This window comes from Schistocerca americana, chromosome 5 (assembly GCF_021461395.2).
Source record: "Schistocerca americana isolate TAMUIC-IGC-003095 chromosome 5, iqSchAmer2.1, whole genome shotgun sequence".
NCBI lineage: Eukaryota > Metazoa > Arthropoda > Insecta > Orthoptera > Acrididae > Schistocerca > Schistocerca americana.
In genome coordinates, this window is record NC_060123.1 from 170,906,675 (window position 1) to 170,927,512 (window position 20,838).

Genomic DNA, 20,838 nt, shown 5'->3' on the forward strand with positions numbered 1-20,838 from the left:
ATTGGTGAGAGATCTGGAGAATGTGCTGGCCAGGGCAGCAGTTGAACATTTTCTGTATCCAGAAAGGCCCGTACAGGACCTGCAACATGCGGTCATGCATTATCCTGCTGAAATATAGGGTTTTGCAGGGATCGAATGAAGGGTAGAACCATGGGCCATAACACATCTGAAATGTAACGTCCACTGTTCAAAGTGCCGTCAATGCGAACAAGAGGTGACTAAGACGTGTAACCAATGGCACCCTGTACCATCACGCTGGGTGATACGCCAGTATGACGATGATGAATACAAGCTTCCAATGTGCATTCATCGCGATGTCGCCAAACACAGATGCGACCATCATGATGCTGTAAACAGAACCTGAATTCATATGAAAAACTGACGTTTTGCCATTCGTGCATCCAGATTCGTCACTGAGTACACCATCGCAGGCACTCCTGTCTGTGATGCAGCATCAAGGGTAACTGCAGCTATGGTCTCTGAGCTGATAGTCCATGCTGCTGCAAACGTCGTCGATCTGTTCGTGCAGATGGTTGTCGTCTTGCAAACGTCTCCATCTGTTGACTCAGGGATCGAGACGTGGCTGCACGATCCGTTACAGCCATGTGGATAAGATGCCTGTCATCTTGACTGCTAGTGATACAAGGCTGCTGGTATCCAGCATGGCATTCCGTATTACCCTCCTGAACCCACCAATTCCATATGCTGCTAACAGTCATTGGATCTCAACCAACGTGAGCAGCAATGTTGCGATACGATAGGCTACAATCCGACCTTTAGCAAAGTCAGAAACGTGATGGTACTCATTTCTCCTCCTTACACGAGGCATCACAACAATGTTTCACCAGGCAATGCCGGTCAACTGCTGTTTGTGTATGAGAAATCGGTTGGAAACTTTCCTCATGTTAGCACATTGTAGGTGTCACCACCGGTGCCCGCCTTGTGTGAATGCTCTGAAAAGCTAATCATTTGCATATCACAGTATCTTTTTCCTGTCAGTTAAATTTCACTTCTGTAGCACATCATCTTCATGGTGTAGCAATTTTAATGGCCAGTAGTGTAATAGGGGGTAGGTTTGGGGGAGAAATGGTCCCCTCAGGGGAAAAAAAACCAATCATTGTCCCTCCCTCCCCCCTCCCCCCCCCCACCTGCCACCAAGAAATAAAAAAAATTATGTACTACATTTAGCTCAGCTTTAAATCGTCATATCTCAACAATGGATGAAGATTATTGGATAAAAAGAAATTAATTTTACTTTATCAATTTATCAGCCTTTATCAAAGTTTGAACAGATTCATACAAGTTTGAAGTATAGAAGCGGTGCACTTCAGAATTCTCCCAGATAAATGTGTTTTTCATGTTTCTGCACATAAAATCTTAATGGTGCACATACAAATGGGCCATTAGCTAAGCAGTAATTTCAGTCCAGTTAAAATCATTTACAAAAGGAATTAATTGATTTACACAATTTTCCTGGGTGCCAGCTCCAGCTCACCATTCGAACCTCGCTTAATATACTGTAATGAAGCTATAGTAAGGCAGATATTCAAATAGATGTACAAATGGCCGCTGGTCCATGCTAAACCAAAAAACGTTTTGCCTCATATTCCTTACTCAAATACAAACCAATAACAATAGTCCCCCCAAAACTGCACTTCTGCTTGAGGCATTTTCAGACATGTTTGTTACAAATCTTCTGTGCAGTAATGATAAAGAAACATCCAACAAATACATGCCCATCTTGTGATACTGGTACACCATACTAAATCATACTAGAGTGCTATGTCAATAAAGATCTGTGGAATCAAATACTAAGTGACATTGTTAGCAACAATGAAAAATTACACATGGTGAATGAAGTAGCAAGTAAGATTACTGAGAGGGAACTTAGAAAATATTTAAAATATAAAGCCACAGTAAGAGAAAACCCAACTGTGTTTGACAGTACTGAAGTAAATACTTTGAGTGCAGTGCAGTGCAGGATTCACCAACACCAGAATTAATCTCTACACAGAAGACAATCTGAAGCATTGGATATGTGGCTAACAAAGTGGCTGCTATGGCAGAACCAGCAGAATGAATGGGATCTTGCAGGTGACTTATGAGGGCCTCGTAGCAAGAGCACGCTGTGGCAGGTAGTGTCCCATTGGTTGACTCCACTGAGACTGCAGGCAGCAGCACTAACTCATCTGTGGCCCCATCTCAGTGCTGATGGGAAGTGGGGTGGGGGTAGTATGGGTTTTTCAGAACTCATGTTCTAGAGATTTAGCATGTTGTCCACAGTAATCAGGGACTCATAGATGTAAGTAATGTTAGAACAGATCATAGACATAAAATTCCACAACAGGAGTTTACTGCAACTTCCTTAACCCAGAGGCATCCCAGTGGTTAAGATCAGGAATTGCCAGTAAGCCATCTGCTGTGATGATAGTGTAGATGATTAATAAATGTGGTATCATGGTTTATCAGTTTTACTATAAACCCACCTGACTTTGCATGTGTAGCACTAAGTATCTGCAGCCACATGACTTGTCTGGCCTAGCAGTAATTTTATTTATGGGACACTAGACTTGTGTTTAAAATTCAGAAGACAATGTTAGGCAACTGAATATGATGACTTACATATAACTTAAATGATTTAAGCGGCAGGTGTCAGGATAGCTCTCAGGAGGCACGAATTTTGTGTTCGATATTTAATTTGTGTTTGTAGTGGCAGTAATGGAAGCTGCAAGCTACTGTGCTACCCAGGGCACCAATAATCAGTATATGTATTAGTGAGAACTGTATCAAAATCGTTACAGTGACTACTGAGATTAGAGGTATAGACAGAAAAACACGGCAGGGCACTACAATTTATAAAATGTATAAAAGAGGAAGAAATGTATAGAATCCAGTAATAACAGTTTCATGTCACTCAATGGCATAGAACAAGTCTTTCAATTAGATGCTACTTTATGGCCATAGCGGACAACATTGATTAAATCCAGGAAGATGTGAGGCAGCACAAAATGTACAAACCCCAGAATGGAAAATGATAATAGGTCACACAGCTGTGACTATGATGGCTCAGAGCAGATGGAGAGCTGTTGCTGGTCCAGGCAGCAATGAAGATGAAACAGACGCTCTGAATCATGAAACAAAAGCCTGTACTGCAAGTTGTACTATTCACAGCTAGATGTCAGTGGCATTGTTGGCCTTAATTCATCATCACACAATCAAATAGCATACATAGATCACAGAAAATACCAGCCAGCCCTATTTAATTACTTAATGCTTGTAAACCTTGGTGAGTGAACATGTAAATGGTTTACTCAGTAGAGCTACACTACTGAAATCCAAACTGTGATTTTTTTGAGGATATTATTATTGCTTGGGTGAGATGCTAGTCTAGAATACATCATTTGTTCAAAAACTTTGGAAAGTGATGTCAGCACTGAAATAGTTTGGCAGTTATTGACATCTCTCCTACCATTTTTCATAATAAGGATTTGACAATGGCATATTTCAACTTCTTCTGAAAAAATCCCATGAGTTAGTGATACATTACATATTTGCAATAAGACTGAGCTTATTATATGGGAACAAATCTTTAGTACTCCATTGGAAATGCCATCAAAAGGGGACGAATTTTTATTTTTCAGAGAACATATAATTTTCTTAATTTTAGAAGGAGAAGTTTGATACATTCATGTGACTGAATTTTATGAGAGCTGCTTTTTCAGCACACTGTTGTGATTTTTCTCATAAAATCTCTGTCCCTATACTTTCGACTTTAATTAACAAATGATTATTAAATATACAGTATTTGCTCACTGTAACTCATCATGTATAGCCTTTCCACTCAGTTCAATAGAGATGTTATCCTGTTCTGTGGCTGGTCATCCTGTCTCCCATTTCACTATATTCCATACAGGCTTAAATCTGTTGTTGGAATTATTGATTTCTTGCATTTTTTTCCTTTATTGTGATTTCATTCCCCTGCCCCATATGGGCAGGGGAGGGCTGTCAGCGGCACAATCCAACGCTCTTCAGCCGAGAGACATGACAACTAAAACAAGAATAAAATGATACATACATAAGGAGATAAAAAAGGGGAACATAAAACTGAGTAAGGGGAGAAAATGGAGGTAAAAAGACATGGACATGTAGATGTTCATGGGGGACAGTTAAAAAAAAGTCACCAGAAAGTTAAAAAAACACAGTTGGCGATTCTTGAAACACAGAGAAGACACTGAATGCGAATGCACAGGGTAAAAGTTGGCCAGTATTAAAAACACTCTGAAACAACACACTTAAAACCCACTTGGAGCACACATGACGAAGAGTAAAACTACCAGGTGGGACCTGCCAAGTAAAAGGTCAGACAGGATGGAAAAGGAGGGGAGAGTATGGGGCAGCTGAGGAAGCGGCGGGATGAAGAGAGGAGGGGCAACTGTGGGTTGACGAAGAGGCAGGAGACACGTGGGGCGGGAGAGGAAAAGGGAAGACAGGGCAGGAGGGAGTGCAGAGACACTGAAAGGAGGCACAAGAGATGGAGGGGGAGTAGGAGGGGAAAGTCGCTCAGGAGGAGGGAGGGGGAGGAGAGGGAGCCCTGAGGAGGAGCCAGGAAGAGGGGGTTAGAGTTGGTAGGAAGAGTAGATGTCAGGGCGAAGCTCATCATCCGGGAGGGGATTTCTTGCATTAAATAACCTTTCATAGTAATTGTTGGGAGTTTTTGTACTGTGCAATCTTTGCAGGACCTCTACTTGTTCTTGCCAACAGATACATTTCCCTTTCTCATTCACAGGATGCTTTAATTACCTTAGTGACCCATGGTTTTTTTATATATGTTAAGGAATTGATTGAATTTTATGTTACATTTGGTTAATTATAAATATCATCCCAGGTTATCTCCTGTAAACTATTATTAAGTACATTTGTTCTGGAGTCATTAATTATTATAGCCGAATTCACTGAGGAGAAGCATACTGTAGGGCACTGTATGTTATGGTATGCAGCGAAGTATCGGTATATAAAGATCGCAATGTATGTTCGTGAGTTTCTGTGCGAGACATTCGGCCACAGAGAGCTGTATTAACCGACTGTTAAACAAAATTTCACGTCTTTTTTTAGGGTGCAAATATAGTTTGCGAAGCTTAACACGTCGGCGATGGTCCTTACTGATTCTCATTTACCTCTCGATTCATAGATGTTACGCCCCCTTGTTTACCGACTGTCTACTGTTTCACAGCAGAAACAATATTGGCCGCCGCCTCTGTCAACTCTAAAACATGGCGGCCTTTCAATTGGAAAAAGGGAATAGGTTAGCTTATAGTATACATAAGTGCTCCAGTTTTTCATCATCCTATGTACCTGAGTAAGTACAAACTATTCACCCGGCGTTTCTGTGTGATGAATGTGAGTACATTTATTCATTCGAGGTGGGGGAATTACGGGAACGATAAGGTAGTTAACCTGTACAGGTATTGATGAATACATATTCCGGAAAGTTGCTTTAGTGAAATTACGTACTAACAAATTTAACTTTGTTCTTTTATGGATATACGGTTTGAGCAAATTTTGTTTTAGGAATATTCAAGAAGACAAGTCAAGCGATCAGTCATCCCGCTGGTCATCGGACACGAATAATCCGCCGCAGGTAGCAGTTGCATAGTGAAGGATGTGATACTTGTTTTGTTAATTAAGTAGCAGCATTGTTGTACAGTTCCTTTTTCCCCTACAGTATCTGACGCTGAAACTCCAACATTTTGCTATCGTGCTCTCCATAACATTCGGAAAATATGAGAAGACGCATGTTTGCAATCTCAAAAAATTCAAAGTGTTTGGTGGAGTGACAGACGAAAACATGATCGAACTCTTGGATAGGTACGTATTCGAAGAAATATGCTCGATTTTCAGGTATTTTATTAATCCAGCACAATGCAATTTTGTAATCAAAACCCTAAGTAATATAAAATCTAAAGTAATATAAACACGTACATTATATGGCGCAAGGTTTAATTAGAGATCTAAAGCAGCTGATTCATAGTACGGGTCCCTTAATATGTATCATTGTCTCATACCTTTACAGCGAGCCTGTTACAGTTTGTTTAAACGCTCTGGAGGAGGGCTGTGGGCTCTGCAGTATTTTTTCAGTGCAGACCACAATGGCTCAATATTATTGAAAATGCATTGATTTTTTTAGAGGCCAAACCAGAAGCCTTATTTAGCCTCTTCCTCATCTAACATATTTGTGAGTGAATGTGTTATGTCAGAATGGTGCCTGGGGTTGAACATGTGAACATACTTGCTTAATGCCACATCTCCTGTGTTTGAACAGGCTTACAAATTGAGTTAGACATTGGCTAGTCCTGGCTATTTCTGACTGTGGACATACCTTGTTCCCTGCGGGTGCTGCTCAATAGTGTTATTATTGCTGGCTAGTTGCTAAAGGTTCTCTAGATGCTTATGAAATTAGGTATGGTCTTGTGAGTGCCCTGAGACTGTCAGAAGTTGAATAAATGCCCCAGCCCAACATGAAAACAATTCTATAGTGTCCTAGTTACTTTTTGTTTTAGAGGAGCCATAGAATGTACAGAAAATAAAAACAGAACCATTTAAATGATTACAGAATATGCACTATGATTAACATTTGGAAGAGTGAATCCAAATTGCATACTCCTTTAGTATCCTTCACACACAAATGTACAGCTGCACACTCTTTCCACACCAGTTTTGTCCGTTGTTGGTTTTTTCTTATACACTCCTGGAAATTAAAATAAGAACACCGTGAATTCATTATCCCAGGAAGGGGAGACTTTATTGACATATTCCTGGGGTCAGATACATCACATGATCACACTGACAGAACCACAGGCACATAGACACAGGCAACAGAGCATGCACAATGTCGGCACTAGTACAGTGTATATCCACCTTTCGCAGCAATGCAGGCTGCTATTCTCCCATGGAGACGATCGTAGAGATGCTGGATGTAGTCCTGTGGAACGGCTTGCCATGCCATTTCCACCTGGCGCCTCAGTTGGACCAGCGTTCGTGCTGGACGTGCAGACCGCGTGAGACGACGCTTCATCCAGTCCCAAACATGCTCAATGGGGGACAGATCCGGAGATCTTGCTGGCCAGGGTAGTTGACTTCACCTTCTAGAGCATGTTGGGTGGCACGGGATACATGCGGACTTGCATTGTCCTGTTGGAACAGCAAGTTCCCTTGCCGGTCTAGGAATGGTAGAACGATGGGTTCGATGATGGTTTGGATGTACCGTGCACTATTCAGTGTCCCCTTGACGATCACCAGTGGTGTACGGCCAGTGTAGGAGATCGCTCCCCACACCATGATGCCGGGTGTTGGCCCTGTGTGCCTCGGTCGTATGCAGTCCTGATTGTGGCGCTCACCTGCACGGCGCCAAACACGCATACGACCATCATTGGCACCAAGGCAGAAGCGACTCTCATCGCTGAAGACGACACGTCTCCATTCGTCCCTCCATTCACGCCTGTCGCGACACCACTGGAGGTGGGCTGCATGATGTTGGGGCGTGAGCGGAAGACGGCCTAACGGTGTGCGGGACCGTAGCCCAGCTTCATGGAGACGGTTGCGAATGGTCCTCGCCGATACCCCAGGAGCAACAGTGTCCCTAATTTGCTGGGAAGTGGCGGTGTGGTCCCCTACGGCACTGCGTAGGATCCTACGGTCTTGGCGTGCATCCGTGCGTCGCTGCGGTCCGGTCCCAGGTCGACGGGCACGTGCACCTTCCGCCGACCACTGGCGACAACATCGATGTACTGTGGAGACCTCACGCCCCACGTGTTGAGCAATTCGGCGGTACGTCCACCCGGCCTCCCGCATGCCCACTATACGCCCTCGCTCAAAGTCCGTCAACTGCACATACGGTTCACGTCCACGCTGTCGCGGCATGCTACCAGTGTTAAAGACTGCGATGGAGCTCCGTATGCCACGGCAAACTGGCTGACACTGACGGCGGCGGTGCACAAATGCTGCGCAGCTAGCGCCATTCGACAGCCAACACCGCGGTTCCTGGTGTGTCCGCTGTGCTGTGCGTGTGATCATTGCTTGTACAGCCCTCTCGCAGTGTCCGGAGCAAGTATGGTGGGTCTGACACACCGGTGTCAATGTGTTCTTTTTTCCATTTCCAGGAGTGTATTATGAATGTACACAGAACAGTACACCAGTGTGCCAAGATTAGTAAAGTTGGTGTGGTAAAGTTGTCTGTCTCCACTGTCGAGCTATGTTGATTATCATATGGAGTGAATGTCTTTGCTGGGTGACATTAAAATTTTTTAACATTTTCATGAGCATGAAATCTTGCACTTGAAAATGACACTATCATTGATGTTACAATCATGATGATAGAAAAAAAGATGACAATGCTGAAATAGTGCCCATCATAAACATATGTTGTTGTATGGACTAATGTAAAAATAAACTCATATGGCCAGTGTTTGGTGCTTTTTTTAAACTGTAATTCCCACCATAAAGTTTGGGAAAAGTCAAAATCAGGGTGAGTTTTGGAGGTACTTATGCAGCAATGTTGTCAACACTCATGCTGAGGTCTGATGGGAACAAAAAGTGGTGTTTCAGCTGCTGGTTCTATGCAGCAGATGAGAAAACAGTGGACAGATGAAATGTTTCGTAACAAGGGATGTGGGAATGTTGCCACACTCATTGACTGGCAACCAAATTATCATCTTTCAGCCTTACCTAGACCTTGGGCTTTGCTAAGGATTATAATGTCCTACATAATGAAAAATTCAAATGTTTATTATTGCATTGTTTGCACTATCTCATAGTTTAGATAACATTAAAAGAAATGTGTAAGGAAAACTTGCTTCATATTTGTATATAAATAGTATTTACCTTGCAAAGTTGGGCTCAGTGTCAGGGCTGCTTAGTTTGTTCCTGTGTAACCTATTGAAGAGAATTTGCCTTTGGCTCGTTAAAAAGAGAAGTAGCTATAACTTTATGTTGATTTTAACCCTTTTCTTCTTTTGCGTGCATGTTCTTGAAAAACAATTTACCACTATATTTTGACACTTTAAAAAAAATACCTTGATCCATGTGAAAAACTTAGTCAAGCAGAACACAGCATGTACAGAACTCAGAAGATGCTAAACTCACTACACCCTCTTTATCCAACTCTCAACCTGTCTGACACTACTCCGAAGCACTTTGAACCAAAAAACATATTATATTACTCATCTAGCTTCCACTAAGCTCTAGAGCAGGAAACAATCCAAATTAGTATTACCATGACTGTCTTCATTGAAATTGTTCTTTATATTTTATTTATTTATTGTTTTCCAAAAATAATTATTTGCTGAAGATTTGGGTCGACAGAAGCGTCCGATCCAACGCGTCGGCTTTGACCCGTGACGTAAGGGTGTTGTGTGTGACATCGTGACGGCGCGGAGTTTGGTTTGAGTGTGGCTGTCTCCAGTTCCGTTTTATCTTATTTTATTTGCTTTTCTGATCTGTTCGTTCTATCTCGTAAGATTTTTTTAAATTTAAAAACACTTATTACTTATTTTAATTATCTGTTTCCTCGAGTTTCTGTTTTAGTTTATTATATTTATCTTTGATCTGTTCGTTCTATCCCGTGAGATTTTTTTTTTTTTTTTTAAAAGACAAAAAACACTAATCAGCTACTGAAGCATCTTTATCTTCTATGGGTTGCAGGGGTTACGACCCCTGGGGAGGTGGGTCGGTATTCATGCATGGCTGTCTTCACTTACACGTTGTAGGTACGCAAGGCGTCTAAATTTGTTTATATTTAGTTTGCCCCCCACCCAAAACACCCCATTTCCCGCGCTTGTCCCGTTAGTGTCATTAGGCTTCTTGTGGAAAGTGTGTGTGTTTGTTTTTGTTTCCGCCATATTTGTGACGTCATGGGTCAAAGCAGACGGGTGGGATCGGACGCTTCCGTATTTCCGAAGATTTATAGCTTTAATGGCTAATAATAAAGATTGCAAATGTGGCAATATGAAAAATAGTAGCTTTTTGTTATTTTATAAAACTGATAAACTGATTCATTATCTATAGCAAAATTTCAAAAAGTATAAATGAATACAGAAATTTTGTTTACTAGAAAACTGAAGCATAACAATATTATATTTACTCTAAATTTGTTTTTAGACCATTTAAGTTGACAGTCATGATTACTAATTTTCATGGTACAAGATCAGTGTTACAAATGGGATCGATATGAATAATAACTTTAAAATAACAGAAAAATATTTTTTTGGCAATAAAATATATTTAGAAATATCTCTAGAAGAGAAATATATAGTTTTAAGTGAGAAAATTATCGTAAGTCTGCCCATTCTTATAGGGAATCTTTGAAAGTTCTGAGGAAGCAACTTTAATTTCACTAATAACAAGTTTAGCAGCCTTTTTTTCTCCCAATGCCCGATTGTCACGGCATTAGAGACAATAACTCTAGAGACTCCCATTATATTTGTAATTTTCAATAGAGAAGCATTGATTAAGCTGGTGCCAGAAATATTCCTTTTCTGGAAGTCAGTAAGCTCATACATGATGATAAGTGAACACAAAACCACAATATATCAAACTTGTATTTGGGTCTACCCCCATCAACCATTGCCCTTTGCGCAGTGTGGTCACTTTTGTGCTTGTTTTGTACACAGATCTATGCCATAAGTGTAAGCACATTGTGGTGTATCCGTAGAGAGACCAGACTAACAAATGGTTCCTGAAAAGGGAAAGCAGTCCTTTCACTAGTTGGGGGGGGGGGGGGGGGGTTAATGGTCTTAATGATTCACTAATCTGGCCTTATAACGCCAGTTAACATGTGCTTGTTATGTCAGTACTGTGAATAGGAAAAATCAAGGGGAAACTGCAGATTTTATTTTTCCGGAAGACATATAGCTCTAAATGTATTATTTAATGATGATGGCGCCCTCTTGGCTAAAATGCTCCGGAAGTACAATAGCCGCCTCCTGGATTTCCAAGTGGGGATGATTCAGGAAGATGTTGCAATTGGAAAAAGCAAAACTGCTGTTGCACAGGACAGAGCATAGACTATTAGCCCCCTTATTTGGGTGGATAGGTTAGAGAATATAAAAATAAAAGTGGAAGTTTTAAATTAGATATAGTGGAATTAGAGAAGTGTGCTGGTAGGAATAACAAGTTTTCTTATTATAAATAATTTAGCAGCAAAGGAGACCATTTTCTGTTCAGTTGCCAACAGGCACACGCAGAAGAAGATGAAAACTTGCTAGTGTTCTGAGGAAATCCTTTCATGAGCTAGAGTACAATGGGTGTGCCAATCTGCCACCGCCCCCCTCCATCCTCCACCTGCCCCTCCCTCCCAAACACACACACACACACACACACACACACACACACACACACACACACACACACACACACACACGCGCGTGCCAACACTGCTGGGGTTTCGGTTTGGCAATTGGGCTAGGGTGGACTGGGTAGAGGGTGAAAGAGGTGGGGGGCAGGAGAGATGTTGGGGTTGGGTAATTAGCAGCTCAGTGGGAGGCAACATGCAGCTGGCTAGATATGCGGGAGGAGGAGTGGAAGATATAACTGTTAAGCATGTGATACAGAGTGTTTCACAATACTTCTTACACACTTCTAGAGGTTGTAGAGGAGATTTACTAGATCAAGTTTTACATAGGAACCAATGTCTTCAAATGTCATCCAACGATACTACAGAGTGTCAATAAGTTATGAGTGCCAGCACCTGTAAGACTTTGTGATGGCAGTACAAACTTTGAAAGATGATGGAGAGTCATAAATGTTTCAATTTGAGGTAAGGGTCCTTGGTTCGGAAACAGACAAGTAGGAATTACAAGCAAAAATCGTTCTGATATCTCTGCCAGTGGAATACATGTACTGATACTGCTGTTGTTAAGAATGTAGGGTATGCAACTTTCAGAGGTGGTAGCATCCGTCCTGTATATTTGCGCGCGCGCGCGCGCGCGTGTGTGTGTGTGTGTGTGTGTGCGTGTGTGTGTGTGTGTGTGTGCGTGCGTGCGTGCGTGCGTGCGTGTGCGCCCCCCCCCCCCCCCCTCTACATTCTTAACAGCAGCAGTGTATGTATTCCACTGTCAGAGATATCAGAATGATTTTTGCTTGTAATTCCTACTTGTCTGTTTCCGCGCACGTGCGAGTGTATACCTGTCCCTTTTTCCCCCTAAGGTAAGTCTCTCTGCTCTCCGGATTGGAATGACTCCTTACCCTCTCCCTTAAAACCCACATCCTTTCGACTTTCCCTCCCTTCCCTTTTTCCTGATGAAGCAACCGTGGGTTGCGAAAGCTTGAAATTTGTATGTGTGTTTGTGCTTGTTATAGTCTCTATCAACATACCAACACTTTCGTTTGGTAAATTACAGCATCTTTGAAACTTCCTGGCAGATTAAAACTGTGTGCCCGACCGAGACTCGAACTCGGGACCTTTGCCTTTCGCGGGCAAGTGCTCTACCAACTGAGCTACCGAAGCACGACTCACGCCCGGTACTCACAGCTTTACTTCTGCCAGTACCTCGTCTCCTACCTTCCAAACTTTACAGAAGCTCTCCTGCGAACCTTGCAGAACTAGCACTCCTGAAAGAAAGGATATTGCGGAGACATGGCTTAGCCACAGCCTGGGGGATGTTTCCAGAATGAGATTCTACAGCATCTTCTACAGCATCTTCATCAGAATGAGATTCTACAGCATCTTTGTTTTTAGATATATTTTTCCCATGTGGAATGTTGTGTTCGTTTGTGTGTCTATCGACCTGCCAGCACTTTTTTTATATATATATATATATATATATATATATATATATATATATATATAAAAAAAACAAAGATGAGGTGACTTACCGAACAAAAACGCTGGCAGGTCGATAGACACACAAACATACACACAAAATTCAAGCTTTCGCAACAAATTGTTGCCTCATCAGGCAAGTAATATTCATGGGTCATCATTGCTCAAATAGAAGCCTTTCAACGACAACTTACACCCCTCTACCAAATGGAAAAAATTTTAATGGTGAGAGGAAGAACATTTTCATAAAATCCCAAAACACACATGTGGGTTATACATTCCTTACATAAACTAGTGGCACAACAATTGCCCGAGTCCTACCTATGCTATCCGATTACCGGAGAGCTCTAGATTTTTAAAAAACGAAAAACAAAACATTAAAAGTGTTAAAAAAGTCTAAAATCAATAAAATAAACCACTGTGTCACCAAGGACCACCCAAAGGGTACAGTGGTGAACAAATCCGTATATGCCAACCTATCTACCCATCTCCCACCGGAAGCCTGTTCATTAAAGACTGGGTGGGCAGCATGCTGTATACGCACATAGAACTCCAGATCTTCAAGGTTATCTAAAATCTTCCCTTTTGGTTCTAAATGCAGAATCCTTAGGCTATCTCCTATTGGGGCCAGCTTATGGCCAGTCTCCCTCATATGGCACCCCAGCCCACTATTATTACTATAGTTATGGTCTCTAAACCTTGTGGCAAAGTCCCTACCTGTCTAGTCAATGTATATCCCAGCAAATCCTCCACATTTAATCCGTACACACTGGATAGCTTAAACTTAACCTGTTTTCCCTTCTTCCTTATGTCTTAGTACTCCCCCCCCCCCCCCCCCCCCCAACAAAATTTAGGAGTCTTTTTTTTAATTAAAAAAAAATCCTTTAGTGTTAATGTGTATGGAAGTACTATTCCAGTTGCTACTTGTAATTACACCCTGTTAAATGTTATATACTGAGTATATTATTATTAAATTACCTGTGAACGCTTGGAGCACATGACCACGCAGCGCCCCCTATCGAGGGTGCTTCACTGCTAGTTGACAATTGAAAATCTCATGACTTTATTGCGATTGTGCAGTGTTGGTTGCCAATTATTAACATAAAAATGATCGCAGGCCTCATATTTTTTGGCAATATGGTCCAACGTATTCCATTGACACAAATTTACTATTTAATTTTTGGCAGACTGACTGCCGCATCTTGCGAAGAATTTTAGCTCCAAACTCTCGTATAAATTTTTCCGAGTATCCGTTAGCCCGTCCAATCTTTACAATCATTTCAATCTCCCTATCAGTGGCTTCTTTGCTCAAATTAAATCTGTATAACTTGTTAAACATGGATGAAAATAATGCCCTTTTATGTGTGTGGGGGGGGGGGGGGAGGGGCATGAATCCGCCACAATTATTATGTTTGTTGTCATTGGATCCCGAAATATGCCTATTTTCAACCCATCCCTATTCTTAGTAATTTGTAGGTTGAGATACCTGAGGGAATTTTCAATTTCTACCTCTACTGTGAACTTAATTTTCCCATGTGTACTATTCAAATGGGTAGATACCTGATCTATCCTATCCAACCCCTCTTCAAATAAAATAAATATGTCAACATATCTCCTGCAAATTACAATGTCATTCAGCAAATTGCTCTGAGAGCTGAAAAGCTTTATCTCTAGATTACTCATACAAATCTCTGATAAAAGGCCTGAGAGGCTTGACCCCATAGCAAGGCCATCTTGTTGCACGTAAGTCTTACCATTAAATGTCAAATAACTAAATGACAATGTCAGTCCTAACAACTCCAGAAACTCAAGTACTTCATTATAAATCATCTTACCATTCCTTAGCAAATTTTTGTGGATAATCTCCAGTGTCTCATTGACTGGGATGGTAGTATACAAATTAACTATATCAAATGAGGCTAACACAGCCCCCTTGGGCACCCTAATATTTTGTAGAAGGCCAACCATCTCAAAACTATTACAAACACTAAAGGTCTCCTTAAAAGTACAAAATTCTTTCAGTTTATTGTGACAAAATCTATTCACATAGTAATTTGGGCTTGAAAAAGCACTAATAATCAGATGGATTGGTTTCTCAATTTTATAGAGCTTAATATGAGTCCTCAACCGTGGCATTTTGGGATTCATCATGAAAAAGCTTATTTCTCTTTACGTACGAGTTAAGCAGGATATGTGAGTCATTAATACATTTTTTAATATCTCAGCGAAACTGAGTTACGGGCTTTTTACTTGTTTCTACGATACCATTTTCATTGAAAATTCTGAGGGTCTTAGCAATGTAGTCACTATCCTTAATCAACACAACAGAGTTTCCTTTATCGGCGTTGACTTCAAAGATCTTATTGTCCTCTAATTTTAAATTTAGTTTCTTCACAGTATCAGAAAATGTACCTGGAAAATGTGGCATATGTCTAGCTCGCATAAGTGCATTAGAAGTTGCCACAGCTGTATCAGCCTGCAAAATTTTGGGAACTTTTGCTTAATCACATCCCTTCTTAACCTCGGCAATTACCCTATTGATGATTTTGCCATTAGTCTGTGAAGGCAAATTATAGTCTAACCCCTTATTAAGCGATCTAAGTTCGTCCGGAGTAAACACAGTATCAGTCAAGTTCACCACACGCTCTGCAAACTTCCATTCACTTACTCGGTGGCTCCAACCCTGCATGCTGCAACCGCTGTCAGTGAACAGTTGGTTAATCTTCCTCCTGTGTCTTCGCAAAATGATATCACGTTCCCAACACATGAAAATGCTAATGAGGGCACATAAATCTGCAAACTCCACTGGATGCAGATTATGTTGTAAATAAAAACTTAGGTATCTGGCTTTGCAACTCGGCAGGTCTTTGGTCTTGTAGGCAAAAATTGACTTCCCTTCTCACCCATTCACGTTCAAACTTCTGCTGAATTTGCTGAGAACTTTCAGTACAATTTCCTAATCTTAACTTCGCATACCTAGGCGTCACTTCACTTACTAGACAGGTTTTTATTAAATTTAATCTTTAAATGGTTTGTTACGGTAAGCCTTTTAGTGAAGTAATATTTTGTTGCCTCATTTAATGCCCAGCCCGGTGTAATGTATGATATACAGGACATAAAATCCCCTCTGAGGCCTGCGATCATTTTTATGTTAATAATTGGCAACCAACACTGCACAATCGCAATAAAGTCATGAGATTTTCAATTGTCAACTAGCAGTGAAGCACCCTCGATAGGGGGCGCTGCGTGGTCATGTGCTCCAAGCGTTCACAGGTAATTTAATAATAATATACTCAGTATATAACATTTAACAGGGTGTAATTACAAGTAGCAACTGGAATAGTACTTCCATACACATTAACACTAAAGGATTTTTTTTTAATTAAAAAAAAGACTCCTAAATTTTGTTGGGGGGGGGGGGGGGAGTACTAAGACATAAGGAAGAAGGGAAAACAGGTTAAGTTTAAGCTATCCAGTGTGTACGGATTAAATGTGGAGGATTTGCTGGGATATACATTGACTAGACAGGTAGGGACTTTGCCACAAGGTTTAGAGACCATAACTATAGTAATAATAGTGGGCTGGGGTGCCATATGAGGGAGACTGGCCATAAGCTGGCCTCAATAGGAGATAGCCTAAGGATTCTGCATTTAGAACCAAAAGGGAAGATTTTAGATAACCTTGAAGATCTGGAGTTCTATGTGCGTATACAGCATGCTGCCCACCCAGTCTTTAATGAACAGGCTTCCGGTGGGAGATGGGTAGATAGGTTGGCATATACGGATTTGTTCACCACTGTACCCTTTGGGTGGTCCTTGGTGACACAGTGGTTTATTTTATTGATTTTAGACTTTAAAGTTTTAACACTTTTAATGTTTTGTTTTTCGTTTTTTAAAAATCTAGAGCTCTCCGGTAATCGGATAGCATAGGTAGGACACGGCAATTGTTGTGCCACTAGTTTATGTAAGGAATGTATAACCCACATGTGTGTTTTGGGATTTTATGAAAATGTTCTTCCTCTCACCATTAAAATTTTTTCCATTTGGTAGAGGGGTGTAAGTTGTCGTTGAAAGGCTTCTATTTGAGCAATGATGACCCATGAATATTACTTGGCTGTAATTCGATATGCGGATGGCTGCTGCTGATGTGGTTACCGTTGGCTTTAACAGATGGGGCCTAAGACGTTTGCGTATGCGAGCTGATCACAGGCTCTTAGTTTATGACAGATAATGTTGGTTATTTTTAATTCGGTGGTATTCTTTTAGAGATTTGAAAGGTTTATTCAAGAAGGAACTCCCCCCCCCCCCCCTTTCATTATTTATTTTATATTGACATATGGCTTGATGGTTTGAGTTGTGCTTAGTGCCACTACTGGCTATAGGTATAGTATGGAAATGTAATAAAATTTTGAAGTTTTTTTAAAAAATCCTCAAGTGTTAACATGTATGGAAGTACTATTCCGGTTGCTAGTCGTAATTACACCCTGTTAGATGTTATATGCTGAGTATATTATTATTAAATTACCTGTGAACGCATGGAGCACATGACCATGCAGCACCCCCTACTGAGGGCACTTTGGGCTAGTTGACTTGTTTAGCGTCAGCATATGCTCTGCTTCAAGACTGCTTGTGTCGCAGTTATAATCATATGTTATTCAACACTTTCTTTGAGTTGTAAAGGCTGTACCCGTGGTTGGTTAGGAAGGAGTTGAAGTTTGTGATATGTAACTCATATGACCAGATCTCATTTTCTGTAACGTTGAGATATGTTGAGTGTGCTGTTCACTTCTGTTTTGTACTTTTTTGTAACAGATGTCTGAAGATGGGTGTAATCCCAAAATGCGTAACATGTTCTAATAAGAGTCAATTGAACAGCTCATGACTTTATTGCGATTTTACAGCATTGGTTGCCAATTAACATAAAAATGATCACAGGCCTCAGACAGGATTTTATGTCCTGTATATCAGTATGTGCTTTAGTAGTGCAGATAAACCCGCATCATGTAATATTAGTTGGAGGCCACTTTAACCTGTTGGTGTAGACTAGGATGTCAGGGGATTCATTGCAGGTGGTACAGACAGGCAGTACTTTTGATACAGTTTTCCAGAAATTGTCTTGTGCAGCTAGTTTGGAAACCCCCACACATTAGAAATATGTTAGACCAACTTCAAACTGGCCTGATCATATTAAATGTATCAGTATATACACAGGGATTAGTGACCATGCCGTTGTCATAGGGACAAAGCTTATTAAAGTTAGTAAATCCATCAAGAAGGTTAGGAGAATATATTTCCTAGGAAGAGCAAATAAGCAGCTGTTGGCATCCCACGTGGATATCAATTAGTTATGATGTACATAGAGGAATTATGGGTGAAGTTTAAACGGATTGTAAATTGTGTCCTGGATAGATATGTGCTGAGTAAGTGCATTAAGGCTGGAAAAGAGCCACCATGGCTTAATAACAAAATTCGGGATTTGCTGAGGAAATAGAGACAATTGCACTCTCAGTTCAAAAAAAGAATGCACAAGTAATGGCAGTCAAAAGTTGGTAGAAATTCATGTGTCTGTATAAAGTTCAATGCACAAAGCATGTAAATACCACTGACATACTGTAGAAGAAGATCTTAATGAGAACCCGAGAAAATTCAGGTCCTATGTAAAACTGCTAAGCGGGTTTGAAGGCTTTTTATCCAGTCACTCATTGACTGATCTGGTGTGACAAAAGAAGATAGCAACAGGAAAATCTAGCAAAAGAAAAATCAAATTCTTAAATCTCATGTGTAAGAAATCATTCACACAGGAGGATCATATGAACATACTGTTGTCTGACCATCATACGGATTGCCATCTGGAGGACGTACTACAATAATAGGCGTTCATGTCATACAGAAGCATCTGGAAGAGTTGAAAACAAAATAGTTGTTGGGTCCAGATGGAATCCTAGTTTGGTTTCACAGAGAGTGCTCTATGCCATTGGCCCCTTACTTTATTTTATCACAAATCTCTTGTCGAAATGGACCTGTAAAATTACAGTCTGTAGCTGGCATGTGATGGAATGTCCTCTACTTTTAGATCTTTGTGTTAAGCTTGGTCTTCCGGATTCTTGGCTCCAATATTGGTGGACAACTCACAGACAGTTTGACTGGTTCTCTGTTTTCTGCAGGAAAATGGTTTTTATTCTCAGATAGAACCTTTTAAAGTGTTTTCAAGGGGGGGGGGGGGGGCAGGGTGTCGGGGGGTTGAGGCATCTCCCACGGCATGCTTGGTCTGGGGTACCCATGAGCTTACCTCCTTAGCCAGCTGATTTGGTCATTCCTCTTTTACTTTGTTTTCAATGCTTTTATATGCGGTTCCTCATTTTCTCTATTGTTCTTTATTTTTCAATGAATAGTGGGTGCTGTTCCACTCTCTAACACTTTGCCCATAACTGATTGGAGGTGGATTGGCTGGAAAGGACTGTCCCTGTTGCATACAAAGCCCTGGGGCACACTCACCTGCCTGGCCTCACTCACCTCCTGATTTGTTTATTTCTCTCACCTTATTTCATTATTGTTGGTCTAACTGATATCCATTAGGTTTTTAGCCTTCTGACTTTCACTGTTATGAATGTCCTAGCTAGAAGGCATTCTTTACTCCGTAACTGTCTTCGCACATGATCAGATGTGAGTGGGGTTTCTCTTGCTACAGCTGAGCCCTGGAAGAGCTCTCATCTGCTCCGATCTGCGTACTGCCCCAGCCCTTTATACTTTAAATTTTCTTCAATTTACTTCTCAGCTCTGGTATCAATATTGCTTTCAGTGTCTTGATTTTACCATTCGTACATAGTTTTGTACATATATTATTTGGAAAGTAAAGAAAGGCTTTTCCCTGCAGAAATTTTGATTTGATATAATTAAACAAAACTGTATTGTGCGTACACTTTGATAACCAGGCTACTTTTCTATGTAGTCACCACTGAAATTTAGGTGCTTGTTGTACCATTTTCCAGATGTTCTATGCCTTATGCAGACTCAGTTGCCACCAAGTTGTTGACTCGCTGATTAATGGCTTCTTTAAGTACATAATCACTTCCATAGTGTTGTCCACTCAAAAAATCTTTAAATTTTGGGAATAAGTGATAATCACTTGAGGCAAAGTCCGAACTGTTTGGCAGAAGTTGAAACATTTCGCACTGAAACTGCTGAAGCAAGTCTGTGTCACTCCCACTGCAAATCGACACACATTATCATGAATGAGGATGACTCCACTGGTTGGATTCCCGCCGCATGTTTTTAATGGCATGACGAAGTTGTTGAAGCATCTGACAGTAGGCCACCTCTAGACATGTAGTCAATGAGCAGGACACCATAATTATTCCAAAACACTGTAGCCATGATCTTTCTAGTGCTCCAAATTTGTTTCACGTTTTTTGTTTTGTTGGGGATTGCGAATAATGCCATTCCATTGATGCTGCTAGAATGCTAAATTATTGTACTTACTAACATTTTCAGAGGTTTCAATACTAAACATCCAGTATACGAGACAACATACTACCATGCAAACCATGGTAAAGATCTGAAACTTTGTGACACATTAATACAGGGCTATTACAAATGATTGAAGCGATTTCATAAATTCACTGTAGCTCCATTCATTGACATATGGTCACGACACACTACAGAGACGTAGAAAAACTCATAAAGTTTTGTTCGGCTGAAGCCGCACTTCAGGTTTCTGCTGCCAGAGCACTCGAGAGTGCAGTGAGACAAAATGGCGACAGGAGCCGAGAAAGCGTATGTCGTGCTTGAAATGCACTCACATCAGTCAGTCGTAACAGTGCAACAACACTTCAGGACAAAGTTCAACAAAGATCCACCAACTGCTAACTCCATTCGGCGATGGTATGCGCAGTTTAAAGCTTCTGGATGCCTCTGTAAGGGGAAATCAATGGGTCGGCCTGCAGTGAGCGAAGAAACGGTTGAACGCGTGCGGGCAAGTTTCACGCGTAGCCCGCGGAAGTCGACGAATAAAGCAAGCAGGGAGCT

At 41.1% G+C, this 20,838-nt stretch overlaps 1 protein-coding gene across 2 annotated transcripts in view; it reads left to right on the forward strand.

Annotated features, from left to right (window-relative positions):
- Positions 1-5,256: 5,256 nt before the first annotated feature.
- The window catches only part of LOC124615713 (muskelin), a 163,660-nt gene continuing 148,078 nt past the window's right edge, over positions 5,257-20,838 (forward strand). For both annotated transcript variants that reach the window (XM_047143766.1, XM_047143767.1), the window contains exons 1-3: positions 5,257-5,356; positions 5,569-5,638; positions 5,723-5,865. In XM_047143766.1, coding sequence (XP_046999722.1) covers positions 5,271-5,356; positions 5,569-5,638; positions 5,723-5,865 — 299 coding nt within the window. In that variant the 5' untranslated portion in view covers positions 5,257-5,270. The remainder of the gene's footprint in view (positions 5,357-5,568; positions 5,639-5,722; positions 5,866-20,838) is intronic.